The sequence below is a fragment of the Lissotriton helveticus genome, chromosome 11 (genome assembly GCF_964261635.1).
Source record: "Lissotriton helveticus chromosome 11, aLisHel1.1, whole genome shotgun sequence".
NCBI classification, from domain to species: Eukaryota; Metazoa; Chordata; class Amphibia; order Caudata; family Salamandridae; genus Lissotriton; species Lissotriton helveticus.
The window spans coordinates 530,262,738-530,285,532 of NC_136072.1; the positions used below are offsets into that span (position 1 = coordinate 530,262,738).

General features: G+C 48.6%; 1 protein-coding gene across 3 annotated transcripts in view; it reads right to left on the reverse strand.

Annotated features, from left to right (window-relative positions):
• LOC144790632 (uncharacterized) overlaps positions 1–22,795 on the reverse strand; it is a 490,677-nt gene that overhangs the window by 324,386 nt on the left and 143,496 nt on the right. For all 3 annotated transcript variants that reach the window (XM_078665360.1, XM_078665361.1, XM_078665362.1), the window contains exon 6: positions 5,130–5,269. In XM_078665360.1, coding sequence (XP_078521486.1) covers positions 5,130–5,269 — 140 coding nt within the window. The remainder of the gene's footprint in view (positions 1–5,129; positions 5,270–22,795) is intronic.

Genomic DNA, 22,795 nt, shown 5'->3' on the forward strand with positions numbered 1-22,795 from the left:
GTATTTCTTTACGTCTTTCAAGACTTCATCCTTGGTCATAGCTGCATACCAACTTTCTTCCACCACTGAACATACATTCCTTAACTCAATACTAGCTATTATACAATCCTCTTTTTCATCATAATCAATGTCTTCATCACACAGAATGGAATCACTAGAAGCTGGAGACAAGCGAGACAGTGCATCAGCCCTCACATTTTTGCCCCCGGCGATGTGTGTTACCTCAAAGTTGAACTGTAAGAGCTTTGATGCAAGACGAGCTATGCGTGGTGTGACATTGCAATTGTTGGTGTTTCCTAAATTAGCAACCAAAGGTTTATGGTCAGTTTGTAATGTGAATTTCCTGCCCCATAGATAATTCTTGAATTTCTCAATGCCCCACCAACATGCTAGAAGTTCTTTTTCAATGACTGAGTAATGTGTTTCTGCATCCCTCAGTACCCTTGATGCAAAACCAATTGTATGTTCCTGAAGACCAACATTCTGTGTCAAGATTGCTCCCAATCCGTAGCTACTGGCATCCACAGTCAACGTGCATGGTACGTCTGGTACAAACAGTTTCAATGCTTTGACTGTGCTTAGTTGTTCTTTGAGCCAAGTAAATGCTTGTTTGCAGTCATTGTCCCACACAAATTATTTTTTATCTTTCAACAATCTTGAAATAGGACATACTTTGGTGGCAAAATCCTGAATAAAACGTGCATAAAACTCCGTCAGACCAAGCAGAGATTTTACTCCCGCTTTGTCTTTCGGAGTAGAAGCATCCAAAATGGCCTGGACAAGACATGGTTTAGGTGTGACCCCTGCACTGGAGATGGTGTGACCCAAATATTCCACCTTGTCTTTTGAGAACACACACTTGTCGCGTTTAAGAACCACACCGTGCTCTTGAAAAAAGGGGAGGATCTTGTCCAAGGTCATGTCATGTTCAGATTGATCTTTTGCAAATGTAAGGACATCATCCTGAAATATCGCTACGTTGTTTATGCCTTTGAGTAAGTTGACCATGACTCCTTGAAGACAGAAGCTGCCAGATCTGCTGAAGCCAGACCAAACGGCAAGCGACAGAATTGGAACATACCTGAAGGGGTGTTGAATGCAGTGTAATGGCGTGAGTCTTTATCAAGCTGTATCTGGTGGTATGCAGAGGCCAGGTCTAGTTTCGAGAAAACTTTGGCCCCTGCTACCACTCCCAGCATTTCTGTGATGTTGGGTAAGGGGTGCGAATCCACCCAAATCACCTTATTTAGGCTGTGTAAGTTAATGCAAATTCTCAATTCATTATTTTTTTCCGTGCAACCACTAAGGACGAAGACCAGTCTGAGGACTCAGTGGGTTCGATTACACCTCTTTTATGCATGGACATAAGTTATTTTTCCAGGTCTTCTCTTATACTGAAGGGTATGCTTCTGATCTTATGTTTCACAGGCTCACCATCATCTCTTACCTTATTTTATGTCTGAACCCTTTGATTCTTCCTAACTCACCAGAAAATACTTTTGGATATTTGTTGAGTAGGTCTTCAACATGTGTGTGATCACGGATCGCCAACACCTGTTCAATAGCGCCTGGGCATAACATCATGTTAAACAAACCTTGATGGAACCATCCTAATATGTTCAAACCATGCACAGCCACATATATCTTCCCATGTATATGTCTATTCTTGAAAATCATGACATCCTTAAAATAACCTAGGAGGTCTATTTTGCGTCCTTCATAGGATACTGGTTCGCGATCAGGTGGTTGAAGAAGTCTTTCCCCCCATTTTTCTCTGAAGAGAGATTCCGTAATCATTGTGATGCGCGCACCAGAGTCCATTAGAAGTCTCAAATTTTTGTCACCAACGGCAATCACAACATATGGATCCACACAGTCATTAGGATCTCCACTTTTAACACCTCCGTCGTTCACTACAAGCACCATGTCATTTAGTTCACCAAGAGTATCATCATTGTCACTGTCACTTGAGTCTTTGACAGACCCTACATGAACATTGCTTTTTTTGTGTGTCTGACACACTTTGTCAAAGTGTCCAATCTTGCCACAGGAACGACATACAGCGTTTCTCGCAGGACATGGTCTACCATTTTTTGTGTGAAATGGATAACCACACCTAAAACATATATCAGTTCTCTTGAAAAAATTATTTTGTTGAAGGTCTTTTCTTTTTTTATAATTCGTGAAGCGTACCGGAGTGACAATTTCAGTGTTTTTACTTTCAAGTTCTTTAATGGATGTTTGAGAAGTTTCTATGCTTTTCGCAATGCGAATGGATTCATCAAGACACGGGTTTTCTAAAGAGAGTAGTTTTTGTCTAATAGTTTTGTCAAGACATTTACTTATAAATTGGTCACGACCAGCTGTTCGCTAAAATTCTCAAATTCCCATTCAGCGACCATTTTTCTTAGAACCGTTATGTAAGTGTCAACATCCTCCTCCATCTTTTGCGCCCTTTTGAAAAATATGTGTCTCAACACTACAACACTTGGTTGTTTATTGTATCTTTTAGCCAGTTTTCTTACCGTGATTTGGTATTCATCAGGTTCCTCCCCTGCTTAATTTTCAGCCTCTGGTAAATGTTTGAGAGTGTCCCTACCTTCAAACCCTGAAGAGTGTAGCAATAAAAATCTTTTCCGTTCTGGTCTGAATCTGTGCGCCCCAATTGCCCCCAAATAATTCTCAAATGCATCAAACCATTTCCTCCAGACCACTGGTGGTTCTCCTGGAGCATCTAGAAATGGTGGTGGAGGATGGACAGCTTGCATGTTGTGGAGATTTATACCAATGGCCAACAGTGAACACTGCCTTTTTAAAATTATTCTTCGCCCTACACCTGATAAATTCTTTCACCATCCACGTTTATTTAATTTTCCATAGTAACTGGCCATAAGAATATTTTATCTTCCTTTCTTACAAGTGTGCATGCCACTGTGTCACGTTGCACGCTGTACGTTTTACGCTGATGAAAGGGTGATAGTAACACCACAGAAGATAGTCAATACTTCTGCTGCCATAATTTGAAGAAAAATACGAAATACCTTCTTTTTCTCTTCTTGCTCTCCACACTTGTTCCGTTCTGCTTGTACTCGGAACTAAACCCACAGCATTTCCATATTTGTTGTACCTCGTTGGTTTCCACAGCTGCCAGACAGAGGGAGGAGCAAACAGGAAGACTGACAGAGGCGGTACAGTCGTGCGCTTCCTCCACAGAAAGCAGAGCGCGTCCACTCCACCTCCTCACCTCAGATGCTCCGCTCCTTCCCTCAGCAACGTCGCGTCTGTCAGGATCGCTCGCCTCCCGCCCTCCCCCCCCTCTTTTGTCCCGTTAAGCGGAAGTGGCATACGGACGTGGCGAAAAGCTTACCTGCATCTGCGGGAGCCGCCGCCTATGGACTCCACCTCCCGACGAACATAGCACGGAACAGGCAGGACTCACCACCGCGCTGCCGGACTACACTACCCAGCGGGCCATGCGCGGGGCATGCGCAGGCCTCCCCGGCCATAAATGGCGGCTGCAATACAGAAGCAGCGTCGGATATTGAGCCGGACGCAGGCTGTTGCCGGAGTTCCCTGGGAGAAGCGCTAGGCTAGGCGCCTGTCTCCCTCAGTCTTGGCTAGGTTGTGGTTCCCGGCCTCCGGACGGAACAGAGTCTTACCCTCAGACCACTTTGGAGTCTGTAAGCACTCGAGGGTGTGCTAATTGGCTGTTTGGTACCGGATTGCAGACATAAACGAACTGGCTTGCCTCACAGACCTTAGAACCGGTACATAGGGGTGACGTCAACCGCTAACTTAGTACTGGAGCAGTAGGCAACAACCCTACCACAGCACGCGGAACTCGAGCGGCATTTTCGGCCGCTGCTTAGCACAGTGTCCTCCGTTGGCGAGTAGCCAGGACTGTTGCTCTTGCGGAAGATGGTTGGTTCCTGAGAATCGCTCAGCATTGTCGGCCGAGGAGGAGTTCCGCCAGGAGCTGCTGATGGTGAAGGGTATTGTTGAACTTGCCTTATTATTTATTCTGGATATTAAGAGGGACGGAAACCCTGTTCTTTTGTTTTACATTAAACAGCCCACTTACACGCATTGATGGTATTGGCTTACTTTTGCTCTCTCAATGTTTTGGGGTCCTTTAGCTAATTACAAGCCTTTGCCTTGCTACCCAGTGAACACAGTGTTGTATATCGTCCTTACCTTACAGGTACCCATCAGTGGCTGTACCCATTGGTGTCAACCCGATCCTGAGGACCAATGAGGATAACAGCGTCGACTCGTCGCGTGTTTCAAAGGCTGAGACACTGCTCCACGCCTCACCAGTCGAGACCGCAAATCGCCTCAAGTTACGCAGTGTTTCTGAAGTTTCTAAGACAGCAATATGTTTTAAGCTGCAACCTTTTTCCATATTACTTCGTGGGTTCTTCGTGGGAACTCAAACTCCTCATCGCCACAATCGAGTGTAATATCTCGCAGACAGGAGAAGAGTTTAAGTTAAATCTTTATTTACTTCCCACGTACAGTCTGGCATGCAAGCCAGCACAGCGTAAAATGGCCGGCCAACCGTTCGACCTAACTGGCATAAGTCGCGTTCCCTCGAGAGCCAACGGGCAGCGCGAGGCAGGGGAGAACAGAATCCTCGCGCACAGGGCACACGGTGGACGAAACCACTACACATTGGATCCACCAAAACATGCACAATAGGTAATCAAAAGTAGAAACCTGAAAGAAAGAGAAAAACTTTATTCCCTCGGAATAGGGGCTATCTGGAAATTTGCACAAATATGGGGAGCAGAATAAAACCAATAGAGGCAGGTACTACAAAATAGCATAATTGAAGAAATAGATGTTGATAACTGGTCGCAGCTATAAGAATTCACAACCTAGTCAGGTTTCTATGATCTATTTATTATATTGTATTTATATTAGTACTCAGGTATAGCTGTACACCCCCACATATTAATGAATTATATTTTACATGATGACTATTAATGGCATTTGAATTTTGAACTATCATGATATTATACTTTTCCTTTATTTTTTTCCTTTATATTTCTGGAGAAAAATGTTTTGTGATTATATATAGAATGGTCAGTGATTCATACAATAAATAAAGCTTTAAAAAAACTACAAACCTGCAATAATTTTTCTAGTGTGTATGTGTCACAGTAAATGCTCTTCTTCCAGTTTTTGCTGGTTTGGCGACCTCCAAAGGCTTGGAACTCATTTGGATTGAACCACCGTCCTTCAGATAAAATACATGGCATGCCAGCCCCTGTAAAATACACAAAGAATGCTCATGTCACACATCAAATGGAGAGTCACATTCTTTTGCATGACAAACCTTACTAAAGGCTTTCAATTCTCTTGAATGTACACAATCTGGGTCAAGATAAGGGACTTGTAATGCTGATCTAGATCACCAAATGTAATTCTGCTTCTAAAGATGGACATGATGAACTGATATTAACCACTGAAAATTTAGATCTAATGAAGGGGTACCCTAATGTGTTCCTTGGCATCAACCATAGATGCTTCTTTTAAAACAGAATAGAGTTCAAAGGGGATGGATTATATGTTGCCCCTTGGGGTGAAGTCTTGTTCACTATTAAATACAGATGAGAAATCAGTAACAGATATGGTCCACTGCTCTGAAAAGGAGTCTTTCTAGAGTGGCTTAATATTTCCAAGAGAAGAAGTAATGTTCTGGTTTGAATTTTGAATAGATGTCCATTGTGGGAAAGGCCATTGTAGGTTTGCATGGGTAATAGATGGAATGATATTACAGCCTGTTAAGAGCTATATTGATGTCAAAATAACTTCTGCTGGGCCCTTTTCCTGCATACACAAAGAGCTACCTTATGAGTAGAGTTGAGCATTGAAGGGTTTATTGCTCTTTCTATGAATATGAATACAGCAGCTAGACATCCACAGGTTTTAAACTGTTTGAAGGCAATATTGAAACATCTATCTATATTACATGGCAGTGAAGTAAACTCAGAATTTAACAAGGCGATTACTGAAAAGTCCCCAGAAACTTGCTATTACCAAATGGTTGCTAAAAATAGCTACAGCAATATATTGAAGATTGGCAGGAGGTACAATGAAAATCTGCTTTAAATCCCTCAATTAAAGATTGTTGAAGGGGAAAATTGAGTTAAATGTGCAATAAGTGGATTTCCAGGAATTTACCACAACTTTTCAGTTTGAAGTAAGGTGTTATTACCACTTAACAAAACACACAAATTCCTCTAAAATGGTCAGGCAATTCTCGTTTGCTAGCATCAGCACAAAGCAGATGCTAATTGTATATCTTTAAGTGTGAAAGCACTATTTCTGCATGTTATTCCCAATAAAAAAGGTATTCATAGTATTAAAGTAATTAACAGTTGAAGTAATGCCAAGATCGAATCGTGGCACTGATGGTTACTTGTCAAAACAAACAAGTGAGGGGCCGGGGACAAGATGGCGAACGGGTGAGACGTGTCCCGTTCTTCTCCCCGCTCCCGAGTGCCATTCCAGCCAAGTTTTGCGCCTTTGTCCCTCCAAGACGAGCGGAACCCAAGCCAAATGACGGAGCGGACCCGGGGGGTCCTGGAGACAGAGTGCCTTGGCCCCGCGATTGCCTTACGAGCTCGAGGAATTGCAGACTGGCGCTCACAAAATGGCGGCGGCTCCGCAGCTGGCCGAGTGACCGGGCCTGTCGCAGTTGCCGCTGGAGATAATTGTACCTGTGCTAGCCGGCAGAGAAGTGCGATTCCCGTGCAGCGCCGCGGAGCCTGAGAGCAGACAGCAGCCTGTGAGGTGAGGGGCTGAGTGCCCGTGATGCCGCCTGCGGCTGGGGTCTCCCCTTGGAGGTGGTGGCTGGGAGGAGCAGGAGGCCGCCGGCCAGGCGCTGCGGATCGTCGGTGACGCTGAGGCCATTGCTAGCACAACGTGAGGGGCAGGCTGCTGGACCCATCTGTGCCCTGGAGTGCGGAGCAAACTATGAGTGATAGAGAGGCTGCCCGCCGGTGCGGAGCACAAGGAAAGCACCAGGTGAGCGGACCCCAGGTGTCGGGGGGGCCCCACCGGGGCCACGGTGGCCGGCGGTGGGCCCCGGCACCAGTCAGCCCTTGGGGCAGTATCTGGAGGCTGGGCTGGACCCTGGTGGTGCATCTCGGCATCTGGAGGCCGGAAGGTCTGCACAACTGCGGCTGGGCCTTGATATGGCGGTGAAGAGGACTGGAGTTCCAGATCTGAGTCTGCCTGGCGTCGGGGACACGGGCCTGGGGAGGCCAGCAACTGGTTAGAGCCCAGTGGGTGTAGGGTGGGGTGCGTGTCGTGAGGCCCAGCCGGCACGGCCCAAAGAGTGATCTGCCCCTAGGACGGCAGCGAAAAATAGAGCAGACACGGGCAGTGTAACCGCCCTGCCGACGACGGCCTAAGTGGGGTGACCTCTCCTGCAACGAACATGGCAGCGGGCAGGGGGAGAAAGGACAGGTCTCTTGAGGACATGCTGACTGAGGTCCTGAAGCCTGGCGGGGGAATGGAGGGGCCTCCCTGCGAGACCACCCAGGAGCGGAGAGTGACCTCCTGGATGCCCCGGTTACCCGTGCTTTTCTGGAGACACTCTTTGGCACCCTCCGCGAAGATTTCTGCACACTGAAGGGTGACATCGCCCGTGAGATCAAAGAGGTGCCAAGAGATGTCGATGCGGTGGGCGAACGCGTTGCCACACTTGAGGACTAGGATCAAGCTCCGTAGGGGGAGGTAGAACACTTGCAGTAGGAGGTTCTTCTTCTTAAGGAACAACAGATCGATCTTCAGTCACATGCTGAAGACTTGGAAAATTGTTCCCGCCGAAATAACATCAACATCAAGGGAGTGCCATCTCAAACAGAGGGGTCAGACGTCGCCACCTACCTTCAAGGCCTCCTCCGGTTTGTCCTGAGTGAGTCCGAGGGCTTTAAGATCTGTATTGACAGGGCCCACCGAGTGGGGCTCCCCCACCTGACATTTTAGCTTGCCTGCCGGACTTCCGCTTGAATGAGCGCATTCTGCGCACGGCTAGGGACAAACAGCCTCTCTCGTGTACCAGGACCACCAGGTAGCCCTCTACCAAGACTTAGCCCTGATAACTCTTCAGAAGCGGAGAGACTTTAAGGTGGCCACAGCGTATCTTCAGAGTCAGAGAGTGCTGTACTCAGGGGGACACCCCTTCCGGCTCATCTTCAAGTGGCAGGGTAAACTCTGCCAATCTTGCTCGCTACGGGACACCTGTCAGATCTTGGGCATTGAGTTTCCGCAACTGGAGGATGCCACTCCGGCACAAAGGCAGGCCCCCCGGGAACGATTGCAGAAGGTAAAGGGGAGGCGAAGCACAGAGCGAGCATTGAAACCAGACCCGTTGGTGATGGCACTGGAGAGACAGGCAGTGCTGGAATCTCTCTCTAAAGGGTCACCTCCACATCATTAAGCCTCACCTGAATGAGGGACAGCTAAGTAGTTCATAAGCGGCTGGGATGGGTGTGGACAAACAACTCAGGGGGGGCATGCACAATCATATTTCCACGCGGGGGCTTCCCCATGGGGAGAACCACGGGTCTCAGGGACCTCGCGAGCATTACCTATTGTCAAGGAACATGGCTGCTAAAGACGTGAAGATACTAACACTCAATGTTAAACGGCTCAACAACCCAGTTAAAAGGCGAGCTGTCCTGTCATACCTAGTGCAAACGGGGGGCGACATCTGTTTCCTGCAGGAGACCCACCTTCTAGCAAAAGACCACCACAGGCTGTGATCCAGAGCGTTCCCCCACAAATACTTTTCCTCCACAGGGGACAAAAAGCAGGGGGTGGCCATACTTGTATCCCATCGTTGCGGGGGATGGTGAAGGAGAAAGTAGCAGAACTCAAAGGGAGACTCCTGGCCTATAATATATAATAATTTGGGCCCCACCTCTTAGTAATTGGCTCCATATATGTCCCAAATGCAGGGTCGGAGGGTTTCCGACAGACAGTGCTTACGGATGCAAAGGCTCCCCAGAATCGCATGCTTTGATAGGGGGGACCTAAACTTGGTAATGGACTTGAGTAAAGGATAGATCCCACACCTCCTACTTCCAGAGGGGGGAGATGTCACGGGGAAGGAATTTCTGCGCGAGCTGGGCTTGGGCGATCTTTGGAGGGAGGCACGCCCGACTTCCACCCAATACACATTTTTCTCTCACGCCCATAAATCATACACGCGCTTAGATCATTTCCTGGGCACGAGGGAGGTCAGAGGGGTAGTGAAGGAAGAGAGCATCGAGCCAGCTGCCCTTTCAGACCATGATGCGCTGACAGTACCTATAACGCTACCAATGGGCCCACGCCCGAGAGGCTGTTGGAAACTCAGGGAAACCATGCTCCATAAGAAAACTGCAGAGCAACAACTTACTAACTGCATACAGGACTATCTAGCCTTCAATAACTACCCAGACGTAGCAATGATGACTTTATGGGAAGCGTGAAAGACGGTGGTACAGGAGGAGCTGATAGCGATAGCAGCTGCTGACAACAAGGAACACAATAAGTTGTGAGATGCCCTGTCCGCTTAAGTGCAGGAATTGGAAAGGGTCCACCGTAGGACGGGGGCTTCCAGAGTGTGGAGACAACTCAAGGCTGCACGAGCTCAATTAGCAGGGATCGACCTAGATAGGGCTGAATACGCAGCGGCCAGGCTAAAACACTAATTCTACATCATTGGCAACCGTACAGGCCGCCTCCTAGCCAATAGATTTAGGGCACTGAGGCAACGGACTCAAGTGACTTCACTGCGGGGAGAAGATCAAGAGGAAGTCACGGGGGATAATGACATAGCCCAGACCTCCGGGACTACTATAGGAAGCTATATACCGCTGATGCTTCCTCTGACCAGAGCTCCCTAGAATATCTTCAATCGGTCATTATGTCTACTCTCACTCCGGACCAGGCGACAATGCTAGATGCCCCCATCCGGATCGAGGAAGTAATCACAGCGATATTGCGCCTCAAACTGCTCAAATCCCCCAGACCGGATGGATTCCCGACCCTGTACTAAAAGAAATTTTGTAGCATCCTGGCCCCGCTTTTGGTAAGACTGTTCAATTCCTTTGGTAAGGAGAATCCAATCCCGACCACAATGCTCGATGCGGCCGTGGTGGCCCTGCCAAAGCCCGGTAAGGATAGGCTGCAATGCGGCTCATATCGCCCCATATCACTACTCAATGTGGACTTTAAGATATTCACAGGAATACTCGCCACTCGTCTGGGCCCCTACATGCTCAACCTGATAGAACCGGATCAAGCCGTGTTCATCTCGCCAATGCGGGGACAACACCAAGAGGATACTACATCTCATTGACAAAGCTCACCAAACGCGAATGGACACGCTATTGCTGACGGTAGACTCTGAAAAAGCATTCGACCGAGTCGATTGGCGGTTCCTGGGCCATACACTGATTAAATTTGGACTTGGGGAGAAGTTCTGGGAGTGGGTCGGATGCTGCTACAACAGCTCTACAGCCTCCATCTAGTTAAATGGCACCTCCTCGCGACCGTTTACGATCCAGAGGGGAACCTGGCAGGGATGCCCCCTGTCTCCCTTATTATTAGCCCTGTACATCAAACCTCTCGCGCAGCGGGTCGTGGACAATCCCACTATCCAAGGGATCCCATTCGGAGGGGAAACGCACACGATCAGCCTCTACGCGGATGATGTGATAGCGGCGCTGGTGAACCAGAGTGCCTCGCTTCTGGCCTTATTGACGGAACTTGATATCTTAGGCAAAGTATCCGGCTACCGAGTTAATGTGGGGAAATCACTCATCCTCAAACTGAACCTGGAGCCATCGCCCACTCACTCGCATGACAACTCCTTGTATGGCATCCGCACAGAGGCCTCCATACCGTACCTAGGATTAGACTTGGTGGGGACCGTGCATCAGACGGTACAGCTAAACTATTCCAAGCTAGTGAGATGAGTGAGGCATGACGTGGGCGCCTGGTGTAAACATCACCTTTCTCTACTAGGCAGGGTAGCGACGGTCAAGATGTCGCTTCTCCCAAGGGCTCTCTTCTTGTTTCCGACTTTACCGGCACTGCCGCCCCCTGGGGTGATTGCCTCGATGCAGTGAGACAATAACCAGTTCATTTGGGCTGGGGCTCGACCCTGCATGAGCAAGGCGTTAGGGTACAGCCGGTCGGAACGGGGTGGGCTGGGGATTCCCAGCCTCCTCAGCTACCATAAGGCGGCCCAGCTGAGGTACCTGTTGGAATGAGCAAGACCAGAATCCGAAAAAAGATGGGTATTTCAAGACCGAGCCCTAGCAGGCATCCCTCTCTGGAGGTTCCTTTCCTTAAAAAAAGCTCAGCGCCCACGCAGCTTAATGAGATCTCTCATCACTAAATCGGTGATATCGGTTTGGGACGGAGTAGCGGTCGCCCGGAAACTTACTACCTTCCCATCCCCCCTGACGCCACTCTTTGGATGAACGATTTTATCCTGGGCTGGTCCGACAACGCATATGGGGTCTGTCGGGACACATCGTGCCGATCGGTGGGTCAACTCTTTGACCTCTCGGGTGCCATCTCATTCCCCCAGACGAAGCAGGAGTATGGGATTCCCGAAACAGAAAGTTTCTGTTATCTGCAATTGCGGCATTGGGTACTACAGCCAGGGGGGAGAGAAGAGGGAGGTCGTCGAATGATCAAATATGAAAGTTGGCTTCTCACTAAGACTAACGATAAGGGCCTGATTTCAGAACTGTATGACATGCTCCGTCACTGGTCCCAGGATGCTTGTTTCCGGTCCAGGGAAGACATGGCTTGGCAGTTCGGGCTGGACTGTTCCCAGAAGGCACAGGGTCAGACTGATTTGCATATAGCCATGTCTGAACTGGGGTGGCTGAGTGAACTAAAGAATGGTGATGGATTAAACCCAGATCAGTTGACTGGGGGTGAGTGTTTGATTTGTACAAACGCTCCGTCCATCATCCCCTTTTGTATCGCTATGCTCCGTCACTGCCCATGCCCACATCGAGACAGCAGCGCTTAGTGAGGGAATTAGGGGGCGACCTCGCGTAGGAGGACTGGGAAGGCATCTATGAAAGGGACAAACATACAGCCAAGAATGTAGCTAGCATACAAACCGCCATGATAATCTCCACTTATTGGTACCTTACACCAGTGCGCCTCCACAAAGGCAACCCGCAGAGGAGCCCTGCCTGCTCACGTGTCTGTGGTAATGACAGTACGCTCCTACACATTCTGTGGGACTGCCCGAGGCACTCATCCCACTGGAATACGATCCTCGACACTGTAGATGACCTATTTGACACACAAATCCAGAGACTTCCTGTTTACGTCATTCTAGGTCTTCCCAACCCCATCACGTATCCACTCGAAAGCATGAGGGGACGGCAAATGGGTATGGCACTCGGGGCAGCACTGCAAAACATATTGTCTCACTGGGGTTCCCCCACTTCACCTACAAACACTGGTTTGCTGCGTAGGCTTTGGTATATCCTGGGGATGGAGTGCATCTCGGCCACCCAAACAACTCCTCGGCTTCCTTCCAGCAAGTGTGGAGCCCCTTTATAATACTGCTCTTGTTAGAATTCCACAAGATCACACAGCCCAAATATCTACGAGTGCTGCGTCTCTCAAATCTTTGGCACAACACACCATCTTCCCCAACTGCTTAATGCACGAAACCAAGGGTGCAGGAATGCGGTGATCTTCAGGAGCATCGGACGTTACCGGACGGGGTGGGGGGAGGGGATTGTTGTTTCGGGTGTTTTATGAGGGTACATCTTCTAAAGTGGTAATCTATTCATCGTGGTTCACATGGCTATTGACTCTTTTTTTTACCGATTGTGTCATGGCCGACAGAGCAGAGGGGCTTTCTTGAGCTCCGAAGGTAAGGAATAGTCACCGAGTGTATATCCCTGTTATACCAGCCCATCGCGCACATCAAACGAAACTAGCAACGTAACTATTAACAAGAGACCTCCAGAAAAGTGATTGACTACTCTGTACCTTTTCTGGATGAAGATGCGGTATAAGACGCCCTCCGGCCTCGCTTTGCCGTTCCAGGGAGGTGGGTCCCAGCCGTTGTTGTGACCACCGGAGGAACCAGCCGATCGTCCATTCCCAGATTGCAGCCTGCGGAATCAAGTCAATCCTCACCCCTCGGGGCACGGAAACATCTCGGGTGACCCCCTCGCAATAGGAGCTACACGGACTCCTTCAACGGGTTGCTGCCGCCCAGGGAGTTGGATCCCAGGTGTTGTTTTGACCACTGGAGGAAACATCTATGCCATTCCCTGAGTGCAGCCTGGGGATTCCAGTCAAGGATGCAGTCGGAGATCCGAGAGATCCTGAGGGCTGAGGGCTGGAGGAGGGGAAATCTGCGCCGAGCATACCAGCAGCTCCGCTCAGAATCCTTTGACCCGGATTGCCTGCCGAGACGTAGTTGCCTGCCCCAGGAGCCTGCAGCGACAGAGACTCGCAGAAAGTGAAGACTGTGCTGTGCCTGTGGTCAGAGTCGGGAGGTGGAATCTAGCACGAAGACGCCGGCGGCATATGGGTTGCACTCCGGTTACACTCTGGTCCGATCAGGGAGGCGTTTTCCGGTCCAAGAGCGGCCCCCGTTTGGACCTCCTGGGTCGATCTGGAAGCTCAACTGCTGTCCCACCCCCGGGGATTGCACGCTTGAATTGGCTACAACCAGCGCAACGGATTTGCACGGAACTGCCCCAGCACCAGCAGAGCCTATTATGTGGATCACCTAATCTGGTCTGAGCATATCCGACCGCCTGCCCTAGCTCTTCGTCGCCTTCTGACTCGACGCCTGACCCTTGTAATGAGGAGTGCCACCTGATTTGATGTGAGTATAAAAAATAAGTATGAACGTTCTGAATACAGCCTATTAGGTGGAGAGTAACTTTGTTCTCACATGCCTCTCAAGTAGTTTGGACCCGTTTCTCATACTAAGTACCACTTTCCCAGCCAGCAATCAAAATGGCTACCACCTAATCAGCAGCCATCTGGAAACAGCTCCCTTTCAAATCACTGTCTTCGGACTGAGGATTCCTATACTTAGCAGACATATCGTAATCATTTTCTACCACAATAGCAGCCATCTTGGAAGGGTGCCCAGCCAAAAGTGGTAGCCATCCTGTAACGTGGGAATCCCGTTTAATTATCAACACCAAAACAGTCTCAAACTGGTGACTAAAACGGCAGCCATCTTGTAACGACTAATGCTTATACTATCAACACCAAATAAGCAGACATCCGGCTTTAGACCCTTACAAAAATCTAGTCATCTTTTACGACTATTTATTTATCCCTATTTATCTTTATCAGCATTAAAACCATCCAAGCCTAATATAATTTACAAACCTTTTATTGGCCCTAACTAATCAGCAGCCTTCTCAGTACAGTCTATCTCTTTACTACTTCTACTTCAATTAGTATTAAAACCCCCAAGCCGAATGTCAGATGCTTGACACCTACTAAGTTAGCTCTCCCCGCTCCATAGCGTCCACCAAAACAACAGCCGTCTTGTAACAACTGCACACAGAAGAAGAATTAAGACCCACTAACAACTGTTAGGAACCGGCGCTCAAACATCGTTTTGTTTATCTTACGATCGCTCCCTCACGGTACATAGGAAATTTCCCAACATGGCGGGACCTAGCATTGTACAGGATGGAAACAGCGCATACTCTATTCAATATCCCTCGAATCTATCGAAAAATGCCTCTAAAACCTTCAAGCACAATTTGTTCAGAAAAAAACAGATACCCTGTTCCTAGATCCCTCCTTTAATGCCAAAAAAGTCACTATGCTCAATAACCTCATATTCTTCACAGGAAAAATAGCAAAATGGCGATTGACCTGCGCCAAGCTATTAAATGTCCAGAAACATAAAAATATCCCCTACGGAACTAGGATTACGACGGCACCCACGCAAAACCTTAAGAGCTACACTGAACATAACGTCCTACAAAAATGGCACCGTGCTCATTCAAGCAGCTAACAAGGACCTAGAACTATTCGATAAATACTTCTTCACCCTTAAAACACACACCATCACCACAGGCAGCGTCATTCAGAACCTAACCACTATACCACCCCTTCATCTATTGATGATCAACAACCCCGTACCCAACCTAGGACTGGTGAAAGTAGCATTAACAATTATCATCAGCTCTGTGCTTTAAAAAGCCAATCCATCATCCCACCCCATGTACCCCAGGGCCTTTCTTCTCCCTCCACACCCTCAGCTCATCCTGAAGATCAACAACCCCCTACCCCTACCAGAACTGTGGAAACTAACATTAACAATTCCCATCAGCTCGGTGCTTTAAAAAGCCAGTCCATCAACCCACCCAGGGTACCTCAGAACCCAACTTCTTCCTCCACCCTATCAGCACCTCTGGAAGATCTACGACCCTTGCCTCAACCTAGATCTGTTGAAGGAAGCGTCAACAACTTGACTCCCTTTTCACACACCGTAACAACTCCCTCATCTAGATCTAGTAAATACAACAACAACAACACCCCCCTCTCAACACCCAACTTCAGCCCCCGCCCTATCAAGATTCTCCCAAAACACATCCATTTGTCACCACCCGAAACTTACAAAACGTTATCCTAGAAATCAGAAACATCCTTCATCTCCTTCAACTCGCTGAAAACTCCCTCTCTACACTTAAACATCTCGAAAAATCCCTAGCAACGGTTGTGAAGGAGATAAAAACTATCCTCCTACCGCTAACCGATAGATTTCTGCGCACATACAGACTCCCCAAAAATATAACGGACCGTGAAATCCAAACACTATTACAGCTATATGAAACTACGGTTGGCCCTACCACTAATATAGATGAATACGCTATACTCCCAATCCCTAGCGATCCAAGCAGAACTTCCCACCCAAGACTTAGAGGAATAAACCGGAATAACCTTCATTCATTAACCGCATACACCGAGAACCCTGAGCCAACTGTTCCTCAAACGCGCTCGCCTGCCTGCTACTGAATTGCCGCTCAGCCCCAAAACAAGTCTCCAATATCGCCGACCTTGTCCTCAACAGGAAAATGGATATAATCATCCTCACATAAACTTGGCTTAATGAATCATCCTCCCCTTGCCTAGACCTTCTAGTCCCTCCTGACAATAACATCATTAGATTAGACAGAACGCACAAAACAGGCAGAGGCTTAGCCTGCTTACATCGTTCCGACATCACCATCTCAAAATTTCACTCAGAACCCCTAGACTCTTGTGAATACCTGGGGAATTCTGTTAAATCGTCGAGTATCCACTCTCACAATCTACATATACTCTACCATCCTCCAGGTTCGAATGCTGATTTCCTTGACCAGATTATGGAAATTATTACCTCAAACTCTTCCCCTCACTCCAAAGACATATACCTGGGTGATTTCAATCTCCACTGGGATAACCCCCAGACAAGCAGGTTAACGCTCTTAAAACCTTCCTAGCAGACCATTCCCTGACCCAAGTTATCGCAATGCTGACTTACTCAAAGGGTGCCACTCTTGATTGGATGATATCTAAACAAAATACTATTGAATCACTCTCTGTTATTCCCTGTGACTGGTCAGATCATCACATTATCACCTTCCAAATTCCATCAGCTTACAAGAAAACTTTCTCGAAACAAAGCAAGCAAAAGCATTGGATAAGAGACACAATACACATAGATTGGAACAACCTGGCCTCCCACTGTGAGAAGGCTCTCATTCCCCCCAATAACTTCTCAGACGTCAACGTCCTCACAGCTCACTACAACTCCTCAATGACCATAGTCTTCGATTAAGCCGCTCCACCGAAACTCAAAAGAATTCCGGATAAAGACAAAAACCCATGGTTCAGCGGAGCCTTAAATGAAGAGAGAAGCAAACTTAGATCTACGGAACTCCTAAAATCGAAATCAGAGTTGAGTAGCGTAGAATTTTATTCATTTTTCACAGCTAAAACTAACTCCCTTCAACTCGAACTTAGTGCGGCGGCAAGCAACTCGGCCACCCCAAAGAGCAGTCAAGCCGAAATTCCTGCACTGCATGAGCTACCGCTGACCAAAAATAACTGTCACTGGGCCACTTTTAAACTCTACGATCTCGATGACATCACCAAGATTCTAGCGACGACCAAACTTAACAACCACTTCAACAACCATATCCCCTCAAATTGCTTTCCCCATATCTTCCATATCGTCTCACCTCTCTGGACCAAAATCATCAATGCCTCACTAGCACAAGGGCACATCCCAGATTGCATAAAAACAGACCAAGTCACCCCTATCCTAGACAAGCATTTGCAATGCAATAGGTCTCGCATTTACGCAAGTTTGAGCTATTGACATTGCAAATAACATGCCTTTTATTTTTGTTTTCGTTTTAAAAACATAAATAAAAAGCATTTTCATTTACAATGCCAATAGCTTAACCCCTTCGCCGCATGGCAAATTCCGCCGCGGTGCGAGGGGGGCGAGGCGTGGCGGGGCGTGGCATGGCGCTCGGGTACCCAGGACGGCTCCCTGCCGTCATGAGTCACAGTAGGCGTGTGCTCATGACGGGCACGGGAGTGACTGACTTCGGTCACAGCTCTGCCCGCCTCTCAAAGAGACTGACCGACGGACCGTCTGAGAAATTTCCTGATTTGATATCGATATTTGCATCTGTGCCATTTTTCTTGGAGGAGAGGCCTATTTCGGCGTTGTACTGGTTTGTACCGATGTCATCATGTATGCAGTGTCTTGAGTCTACCATTTTAGCATCTGATACCGGGTCTGTGCTGATTTCTTGACCAGGCAGGCCCCACAGGCATGCTAGCCCCACCCTTCACATTGCCGCATATATTCTCCTCCCAGAGGAGGCCCCATATAGAGTGCATGAATTAAATATTGATGTGATGTGTGACACTCTCCTGCAAAGGAATTATGCTCAAGTATGTGTTGTTGTGCCACTGTGATTGTTGTGGAAGCTTAAAGATTGTGAAGTTACATCACCTATTAATGCACAATCCTGTCTCGGGCAGGCATATTTCTCCAATTTAGTTTGTATGAGGGATAGATAAAATTGTGTATGTTCAAAGGTAGCCTACAGTGGTTAGTGGTGGCCACTTAGAGGCGAGCACTTACTTCTGAGGACCAAGATTCTTTTTTTTTACCTCCCTTTGAAGGTGAACCAGAAAAATTACCTTTTCCTGTTCCTTCATGGGCTTGTGTCCTAGACTCAGCCCTTTAACAACCGCAGGCCTGCACACGGTTTACTGTGTCCACCAGATCTCTGGACTGCTCTCTTCCACCCTCGGCACAGTATCACAGCTTATTTGTACAGTGCGTGCCTCTAGTACTGCTAAAAATCCATCTGACACCAGTGCACACAATTCAGGACACTCCTAGCCCAGACTGATATCCTCAGCAGTATGGGCAGCACTCACACTCGTGCCAGCAACTAGAAAATTACTCGTTTGTTGTGAGGTGCATTCTGATTGGCTGAGCAGCCAGGGATCCGATCCCCAACTTACATGATGCTGGCGACAGTGATAGAATCTATCTCATGGCCCTTCTGAGCTGTGGAGTGGGGGGCGCTGTAGAGTGTGGGGCGCTGTAGAGTGTGGGGCGCTGTAGAGTGTGGGGCGATGTAGAGTGTGGGGCGCTGTAGAGTGTGGGGTGCTGTAGAGTGTGGGGCGCTGTAGAGTGTGGGGCGCTGTAGAGTGTGGGGCGCTGTAGAGTGTGGGGCGCTGTAGAGTGTGGGGCGCTGTAGAGTGCGGGGCGTTGTAGAGTGCGGGCGCTGTAGCTGTAGAGTGCAGGGGCGCTGTAGCTGTAGAGTGCAGGGGCGCTGTAGAGCGCGGGCGCTGTAGAGTGCGGGGGCGCTGTAGAGTGCGGGGGCGCTGTAGAGTGCGGGGGCGCTGTAGCTGTAGTGCAGGGAGTATAGCTGTAGAGTGCAGGGCGCTGTAGCTGTAGAGTGCGGGGGTGCGGGGCGCTGTAGAGTGCGGGCGCTGTAGAGTGGGGGGCGCTGTAGAGTGTGGGGGGCGCTGTAGAGTGTGGGGGGCGCTGTAGAGTGTGGGGGGCGCTGTAGAGTGTGGGGGCGCTGTAGAGTGTGGGGGCGCTGTAGAGTGCAGGGGCGCTGTAGCTGTAGAGTGCGGGGGCGCTGTAGCTGTAGAGTGCGGGCCGCTGTAGCTGTAGAGTGCGGGGCCGCTGTAGCTGTAGAGTGCGGGGCCGCTGTAGCTGTAGAGTGCGGGGCGCTGTAGAGTGCGGGGCGCTGTAGCTGTAGAATGCAGGGCTCTGTAGAGTGCGGCAGGGCCGGACACCAGTCCGGGCACCTGGCAATCCCCCGGTTGGCTGGATGGTGTGGGGGCCGCTTTTGTGCCAGGGGGCCTGTTTGGAATTGGGCCCTGGCCCTGGTGACGGTCCGCGACCCGAGTTAGTTCAGTAACAGCTAGATCTGCTGCATAATTAATACTAAATGTGCTGCTGTGCATAAGGCTGGCAGTATTCCATGTAAAATTTATTAAATAAATGCACCTGGTGCTGGCGCGGCCGGCAAGCTGAAGCCGAGGAGTAGTTTACCACTTAGGGTGGGGTCTGGATATTAAAAATCATGCGCATTGGGGCCGGGCTCTCGCAAAGTGCGCATGCGAGCAGTGGCGTAACGTAAGGCCCCGCAGCCCATGCGGTGGGGGGGGGGGGGGGGCCTCAGTGGTACTATAGTTTATAAGCATACTTTTGGTAGGACAGCCTGCCCTGCCCATGGTTTCTAAGGGCCCCTGGTCTTATGGTCTTTGTCCATCCGCCGCTGGGCCAGTAAATATTAATAATATATTTGGCACTTGGACCAGAGTCGATATCCATACAGGATCGAGAACGAACTGAAAGCAAAGTTCCACTTTCTCCTGCGTCAGCGCCTGGGTGTCTCCTTTTGTTAAAGGCGGGGCAGGGAGGGTCGTGTCATGGTCATGCGCAGTGTGAACTGCACGTGAGGCCATTCGCACGGCGTGAGGCAAAGCAAGGCATTACTGTGAGTACAATCCCATTTTCATTATTATGGCATATAATCATCGTCTTTTACTCTATTTGCTTCATTGTGGTGCGGGCACGGCCCCCTCGTAAATGCTCTCTCCTATTGCGTGCCCCCCCAGCTAACCCCCACATGCATTGGCTCTTCTCCTTTTCTTGTGTTCTGGCCCCACAACTGTGACTCTGTCCCGTAGTGGCCGTCAAAATGCCTAAGAGACCCAGAGTATTTCTTTCTTTAAACATGACACTGCGGAATCGCTTCGACTTAGTACAAAAGGTGAAGCGATTACACAGGTCATGTGTAAAGAAAGAAATAATACCCTTTTTTTGCATTTTGACAACTGCAGGGTGGATGGATTCCTCCGGGAACCGGCGTGCACCAAACAGCCCTGGCAATGGCATTCACTTAGGGCCGGTCGTCCGTCAAAACACAAGAAGGGTATTTCTTTCTTTAAACATTCCATGTGGTATCGCTTCGATGTGTGTACTAAATTGAAGTGATTCCGCGTGCCATGTTTAAAGGAAGAAATAGCTGTTGTCTCTATGAAGCCACATTCCTAGGAAGGGTTTTACTGAGGCCATCAATGGTAGGTGTGAAGAGAACGTTACAGAATGAAATTACTTCCTTGGACTTTTTGAAGTCAGTAGTATTTTACTTAACAAAATGCTGCCCATTTACTTACATTTGAAATTTCTATGTCTCAGAGTATCGTGGCTAAAGCTTTGGCGGTGACTGTAGTTCTTTTATGTAAAGTGCACCTTAGTTGTCGATGCTTCAACATAATTTCAGAGTGTAGCATGTAGGCAGGGGTCAGGAGGGTAATTTATAAAAGCTGGTGAATGGTATTTGCTGAAACTTAAGGTCAATGGATGTTCCTGTTTGTTTATCCCCCCATGAGTCTAAACATGTTTTCTAACTGCCTTGTGATGAAGACTAATTGACAGCATACTGTTGGGTTTATATTTTTACTTTTTTGGATAGTAAACATGTATTGCCCTCCGAGATCCATGCAATCTGCAGTAGGGCCATGACTAAATCCAGGCTTGTGTTTTTTCACTATCCTTTGAGTAAAACGCCACATGCACCTGCATCAAGTGGGCAGACCAGAGCGACTTTTGTTAATTAGACCATGTCCTGAGATGTGTTAAATAGCCAGACAGATGGCTCAGTGAGTTACACTGCTTCTGAGACTCACAAGTTTGAGCCCTACCAAAATAAACTACTTCATTTACTTCAGAGGTCTATGAATTGAATACAATTACTTTTAATAGTACCAAGACTTGTGCTGCACTTGGAAACATCAGATATGAACAGAAAAACAAATTATTATGAAAGTGGTCTCCCTTGAAGCTAGTCGATGTGGAGTATTTCAGAATGAATGTTTGGCATGTCAGTGTTTATTTGTATTCAAAAGGCATAAGGTACAGGAAGATTTACTTTCCGTGGCCTAATCTGAAGGCACTCTAATGAGGTTGTTAATAGGAACCTGCAAGAATGTTGCATTAATTATAGCAACCTCCCACTGTATTGTAAAGTAAGTATATATTTGCAGTTTTATTATCCACCCATACTTACCTTAGGATATAAATATAAGTGGAATTATGAATAGTACTTATATAGTGCTCCAATCTACAATGCACTACTCCACAAAGCACACCACTCCACTATACAGCACTCCACTCTACAGTGCAACACTCCACTCTACAGCGCAGCACTACACAACACAACACTCCACTCTACAGCGCAGCACTACACAACACAACACTCCACTCTACAGCGCAGACCTTCCCAGTTTAGCACTCCACTGTACAGCGCAGCACTCTACTCTACAGCGCAGCGCTCCACTCTGCAGCGCAGCGCAGTGCTCCACTCTGCAGCGCAGCGGTCCAGTCTGCAGCACAGCGTGTCACTCTACAGCGCAGCGCGCCACTCTACAGCGCAGCGCGCCACTCTACAGTGCAGCGCGCCACTCTACAGTGCAGCGCGCCACTCTACAGTGCAGCGCGCCGATCTACAGCGCAGCGCGCCACTCCACTCTACAGCGCAGCGCGCCACTCCACTCTACAGCGCAACACTCCACTCTACAACGCAACACTTCATAGTCCAGCACTCCACTCTACAGCGCAGCACTCTACAATGCAGCACTCCACTCTACAGTACAGCGCTCCACTCTACAGCGAACTGCTCCACTCTACATTGCAGTGCTCCACTCTACAGTGCAGTGCTCCACTCTACAGCGCAGTGCTCCACTCTACAATGCACTACTCCACAAAGCACACCACTCCACTATACAGCACTCCACTCTACAGTGCAACACTCCACTCTACAGTGCAACACTCCACTCTACAGTGCAACACTCTACTCTACAGTGCAACACTCTACTCTACAGCGCAACACTCTACTCTACAGCGCAACACTCCACTCTACAGCGCAACACTCCACTCTACAGCGCAACACTCCACTCTACAGCGCAACCCTCCACTCTACAGCGCAGCACCACACAACACAACACTCCACTTTACAGCGCGGACCTTCCCAATTTAGCACTCCACTGTACAGCGCAGCGATCCACTCTACAGCGCAGCGATCCACTCTACAGTGCAGCGATCCACTCTACAGCGCAGCGATCCACTCTACAGTGCAGCGATCCACTCTACAGCGCAGCGATCCACTCTACAGCGCAACACTACACAATACAGCATTCTGCTGTACAGCGCAGCGCTCTACTCTACAGCACA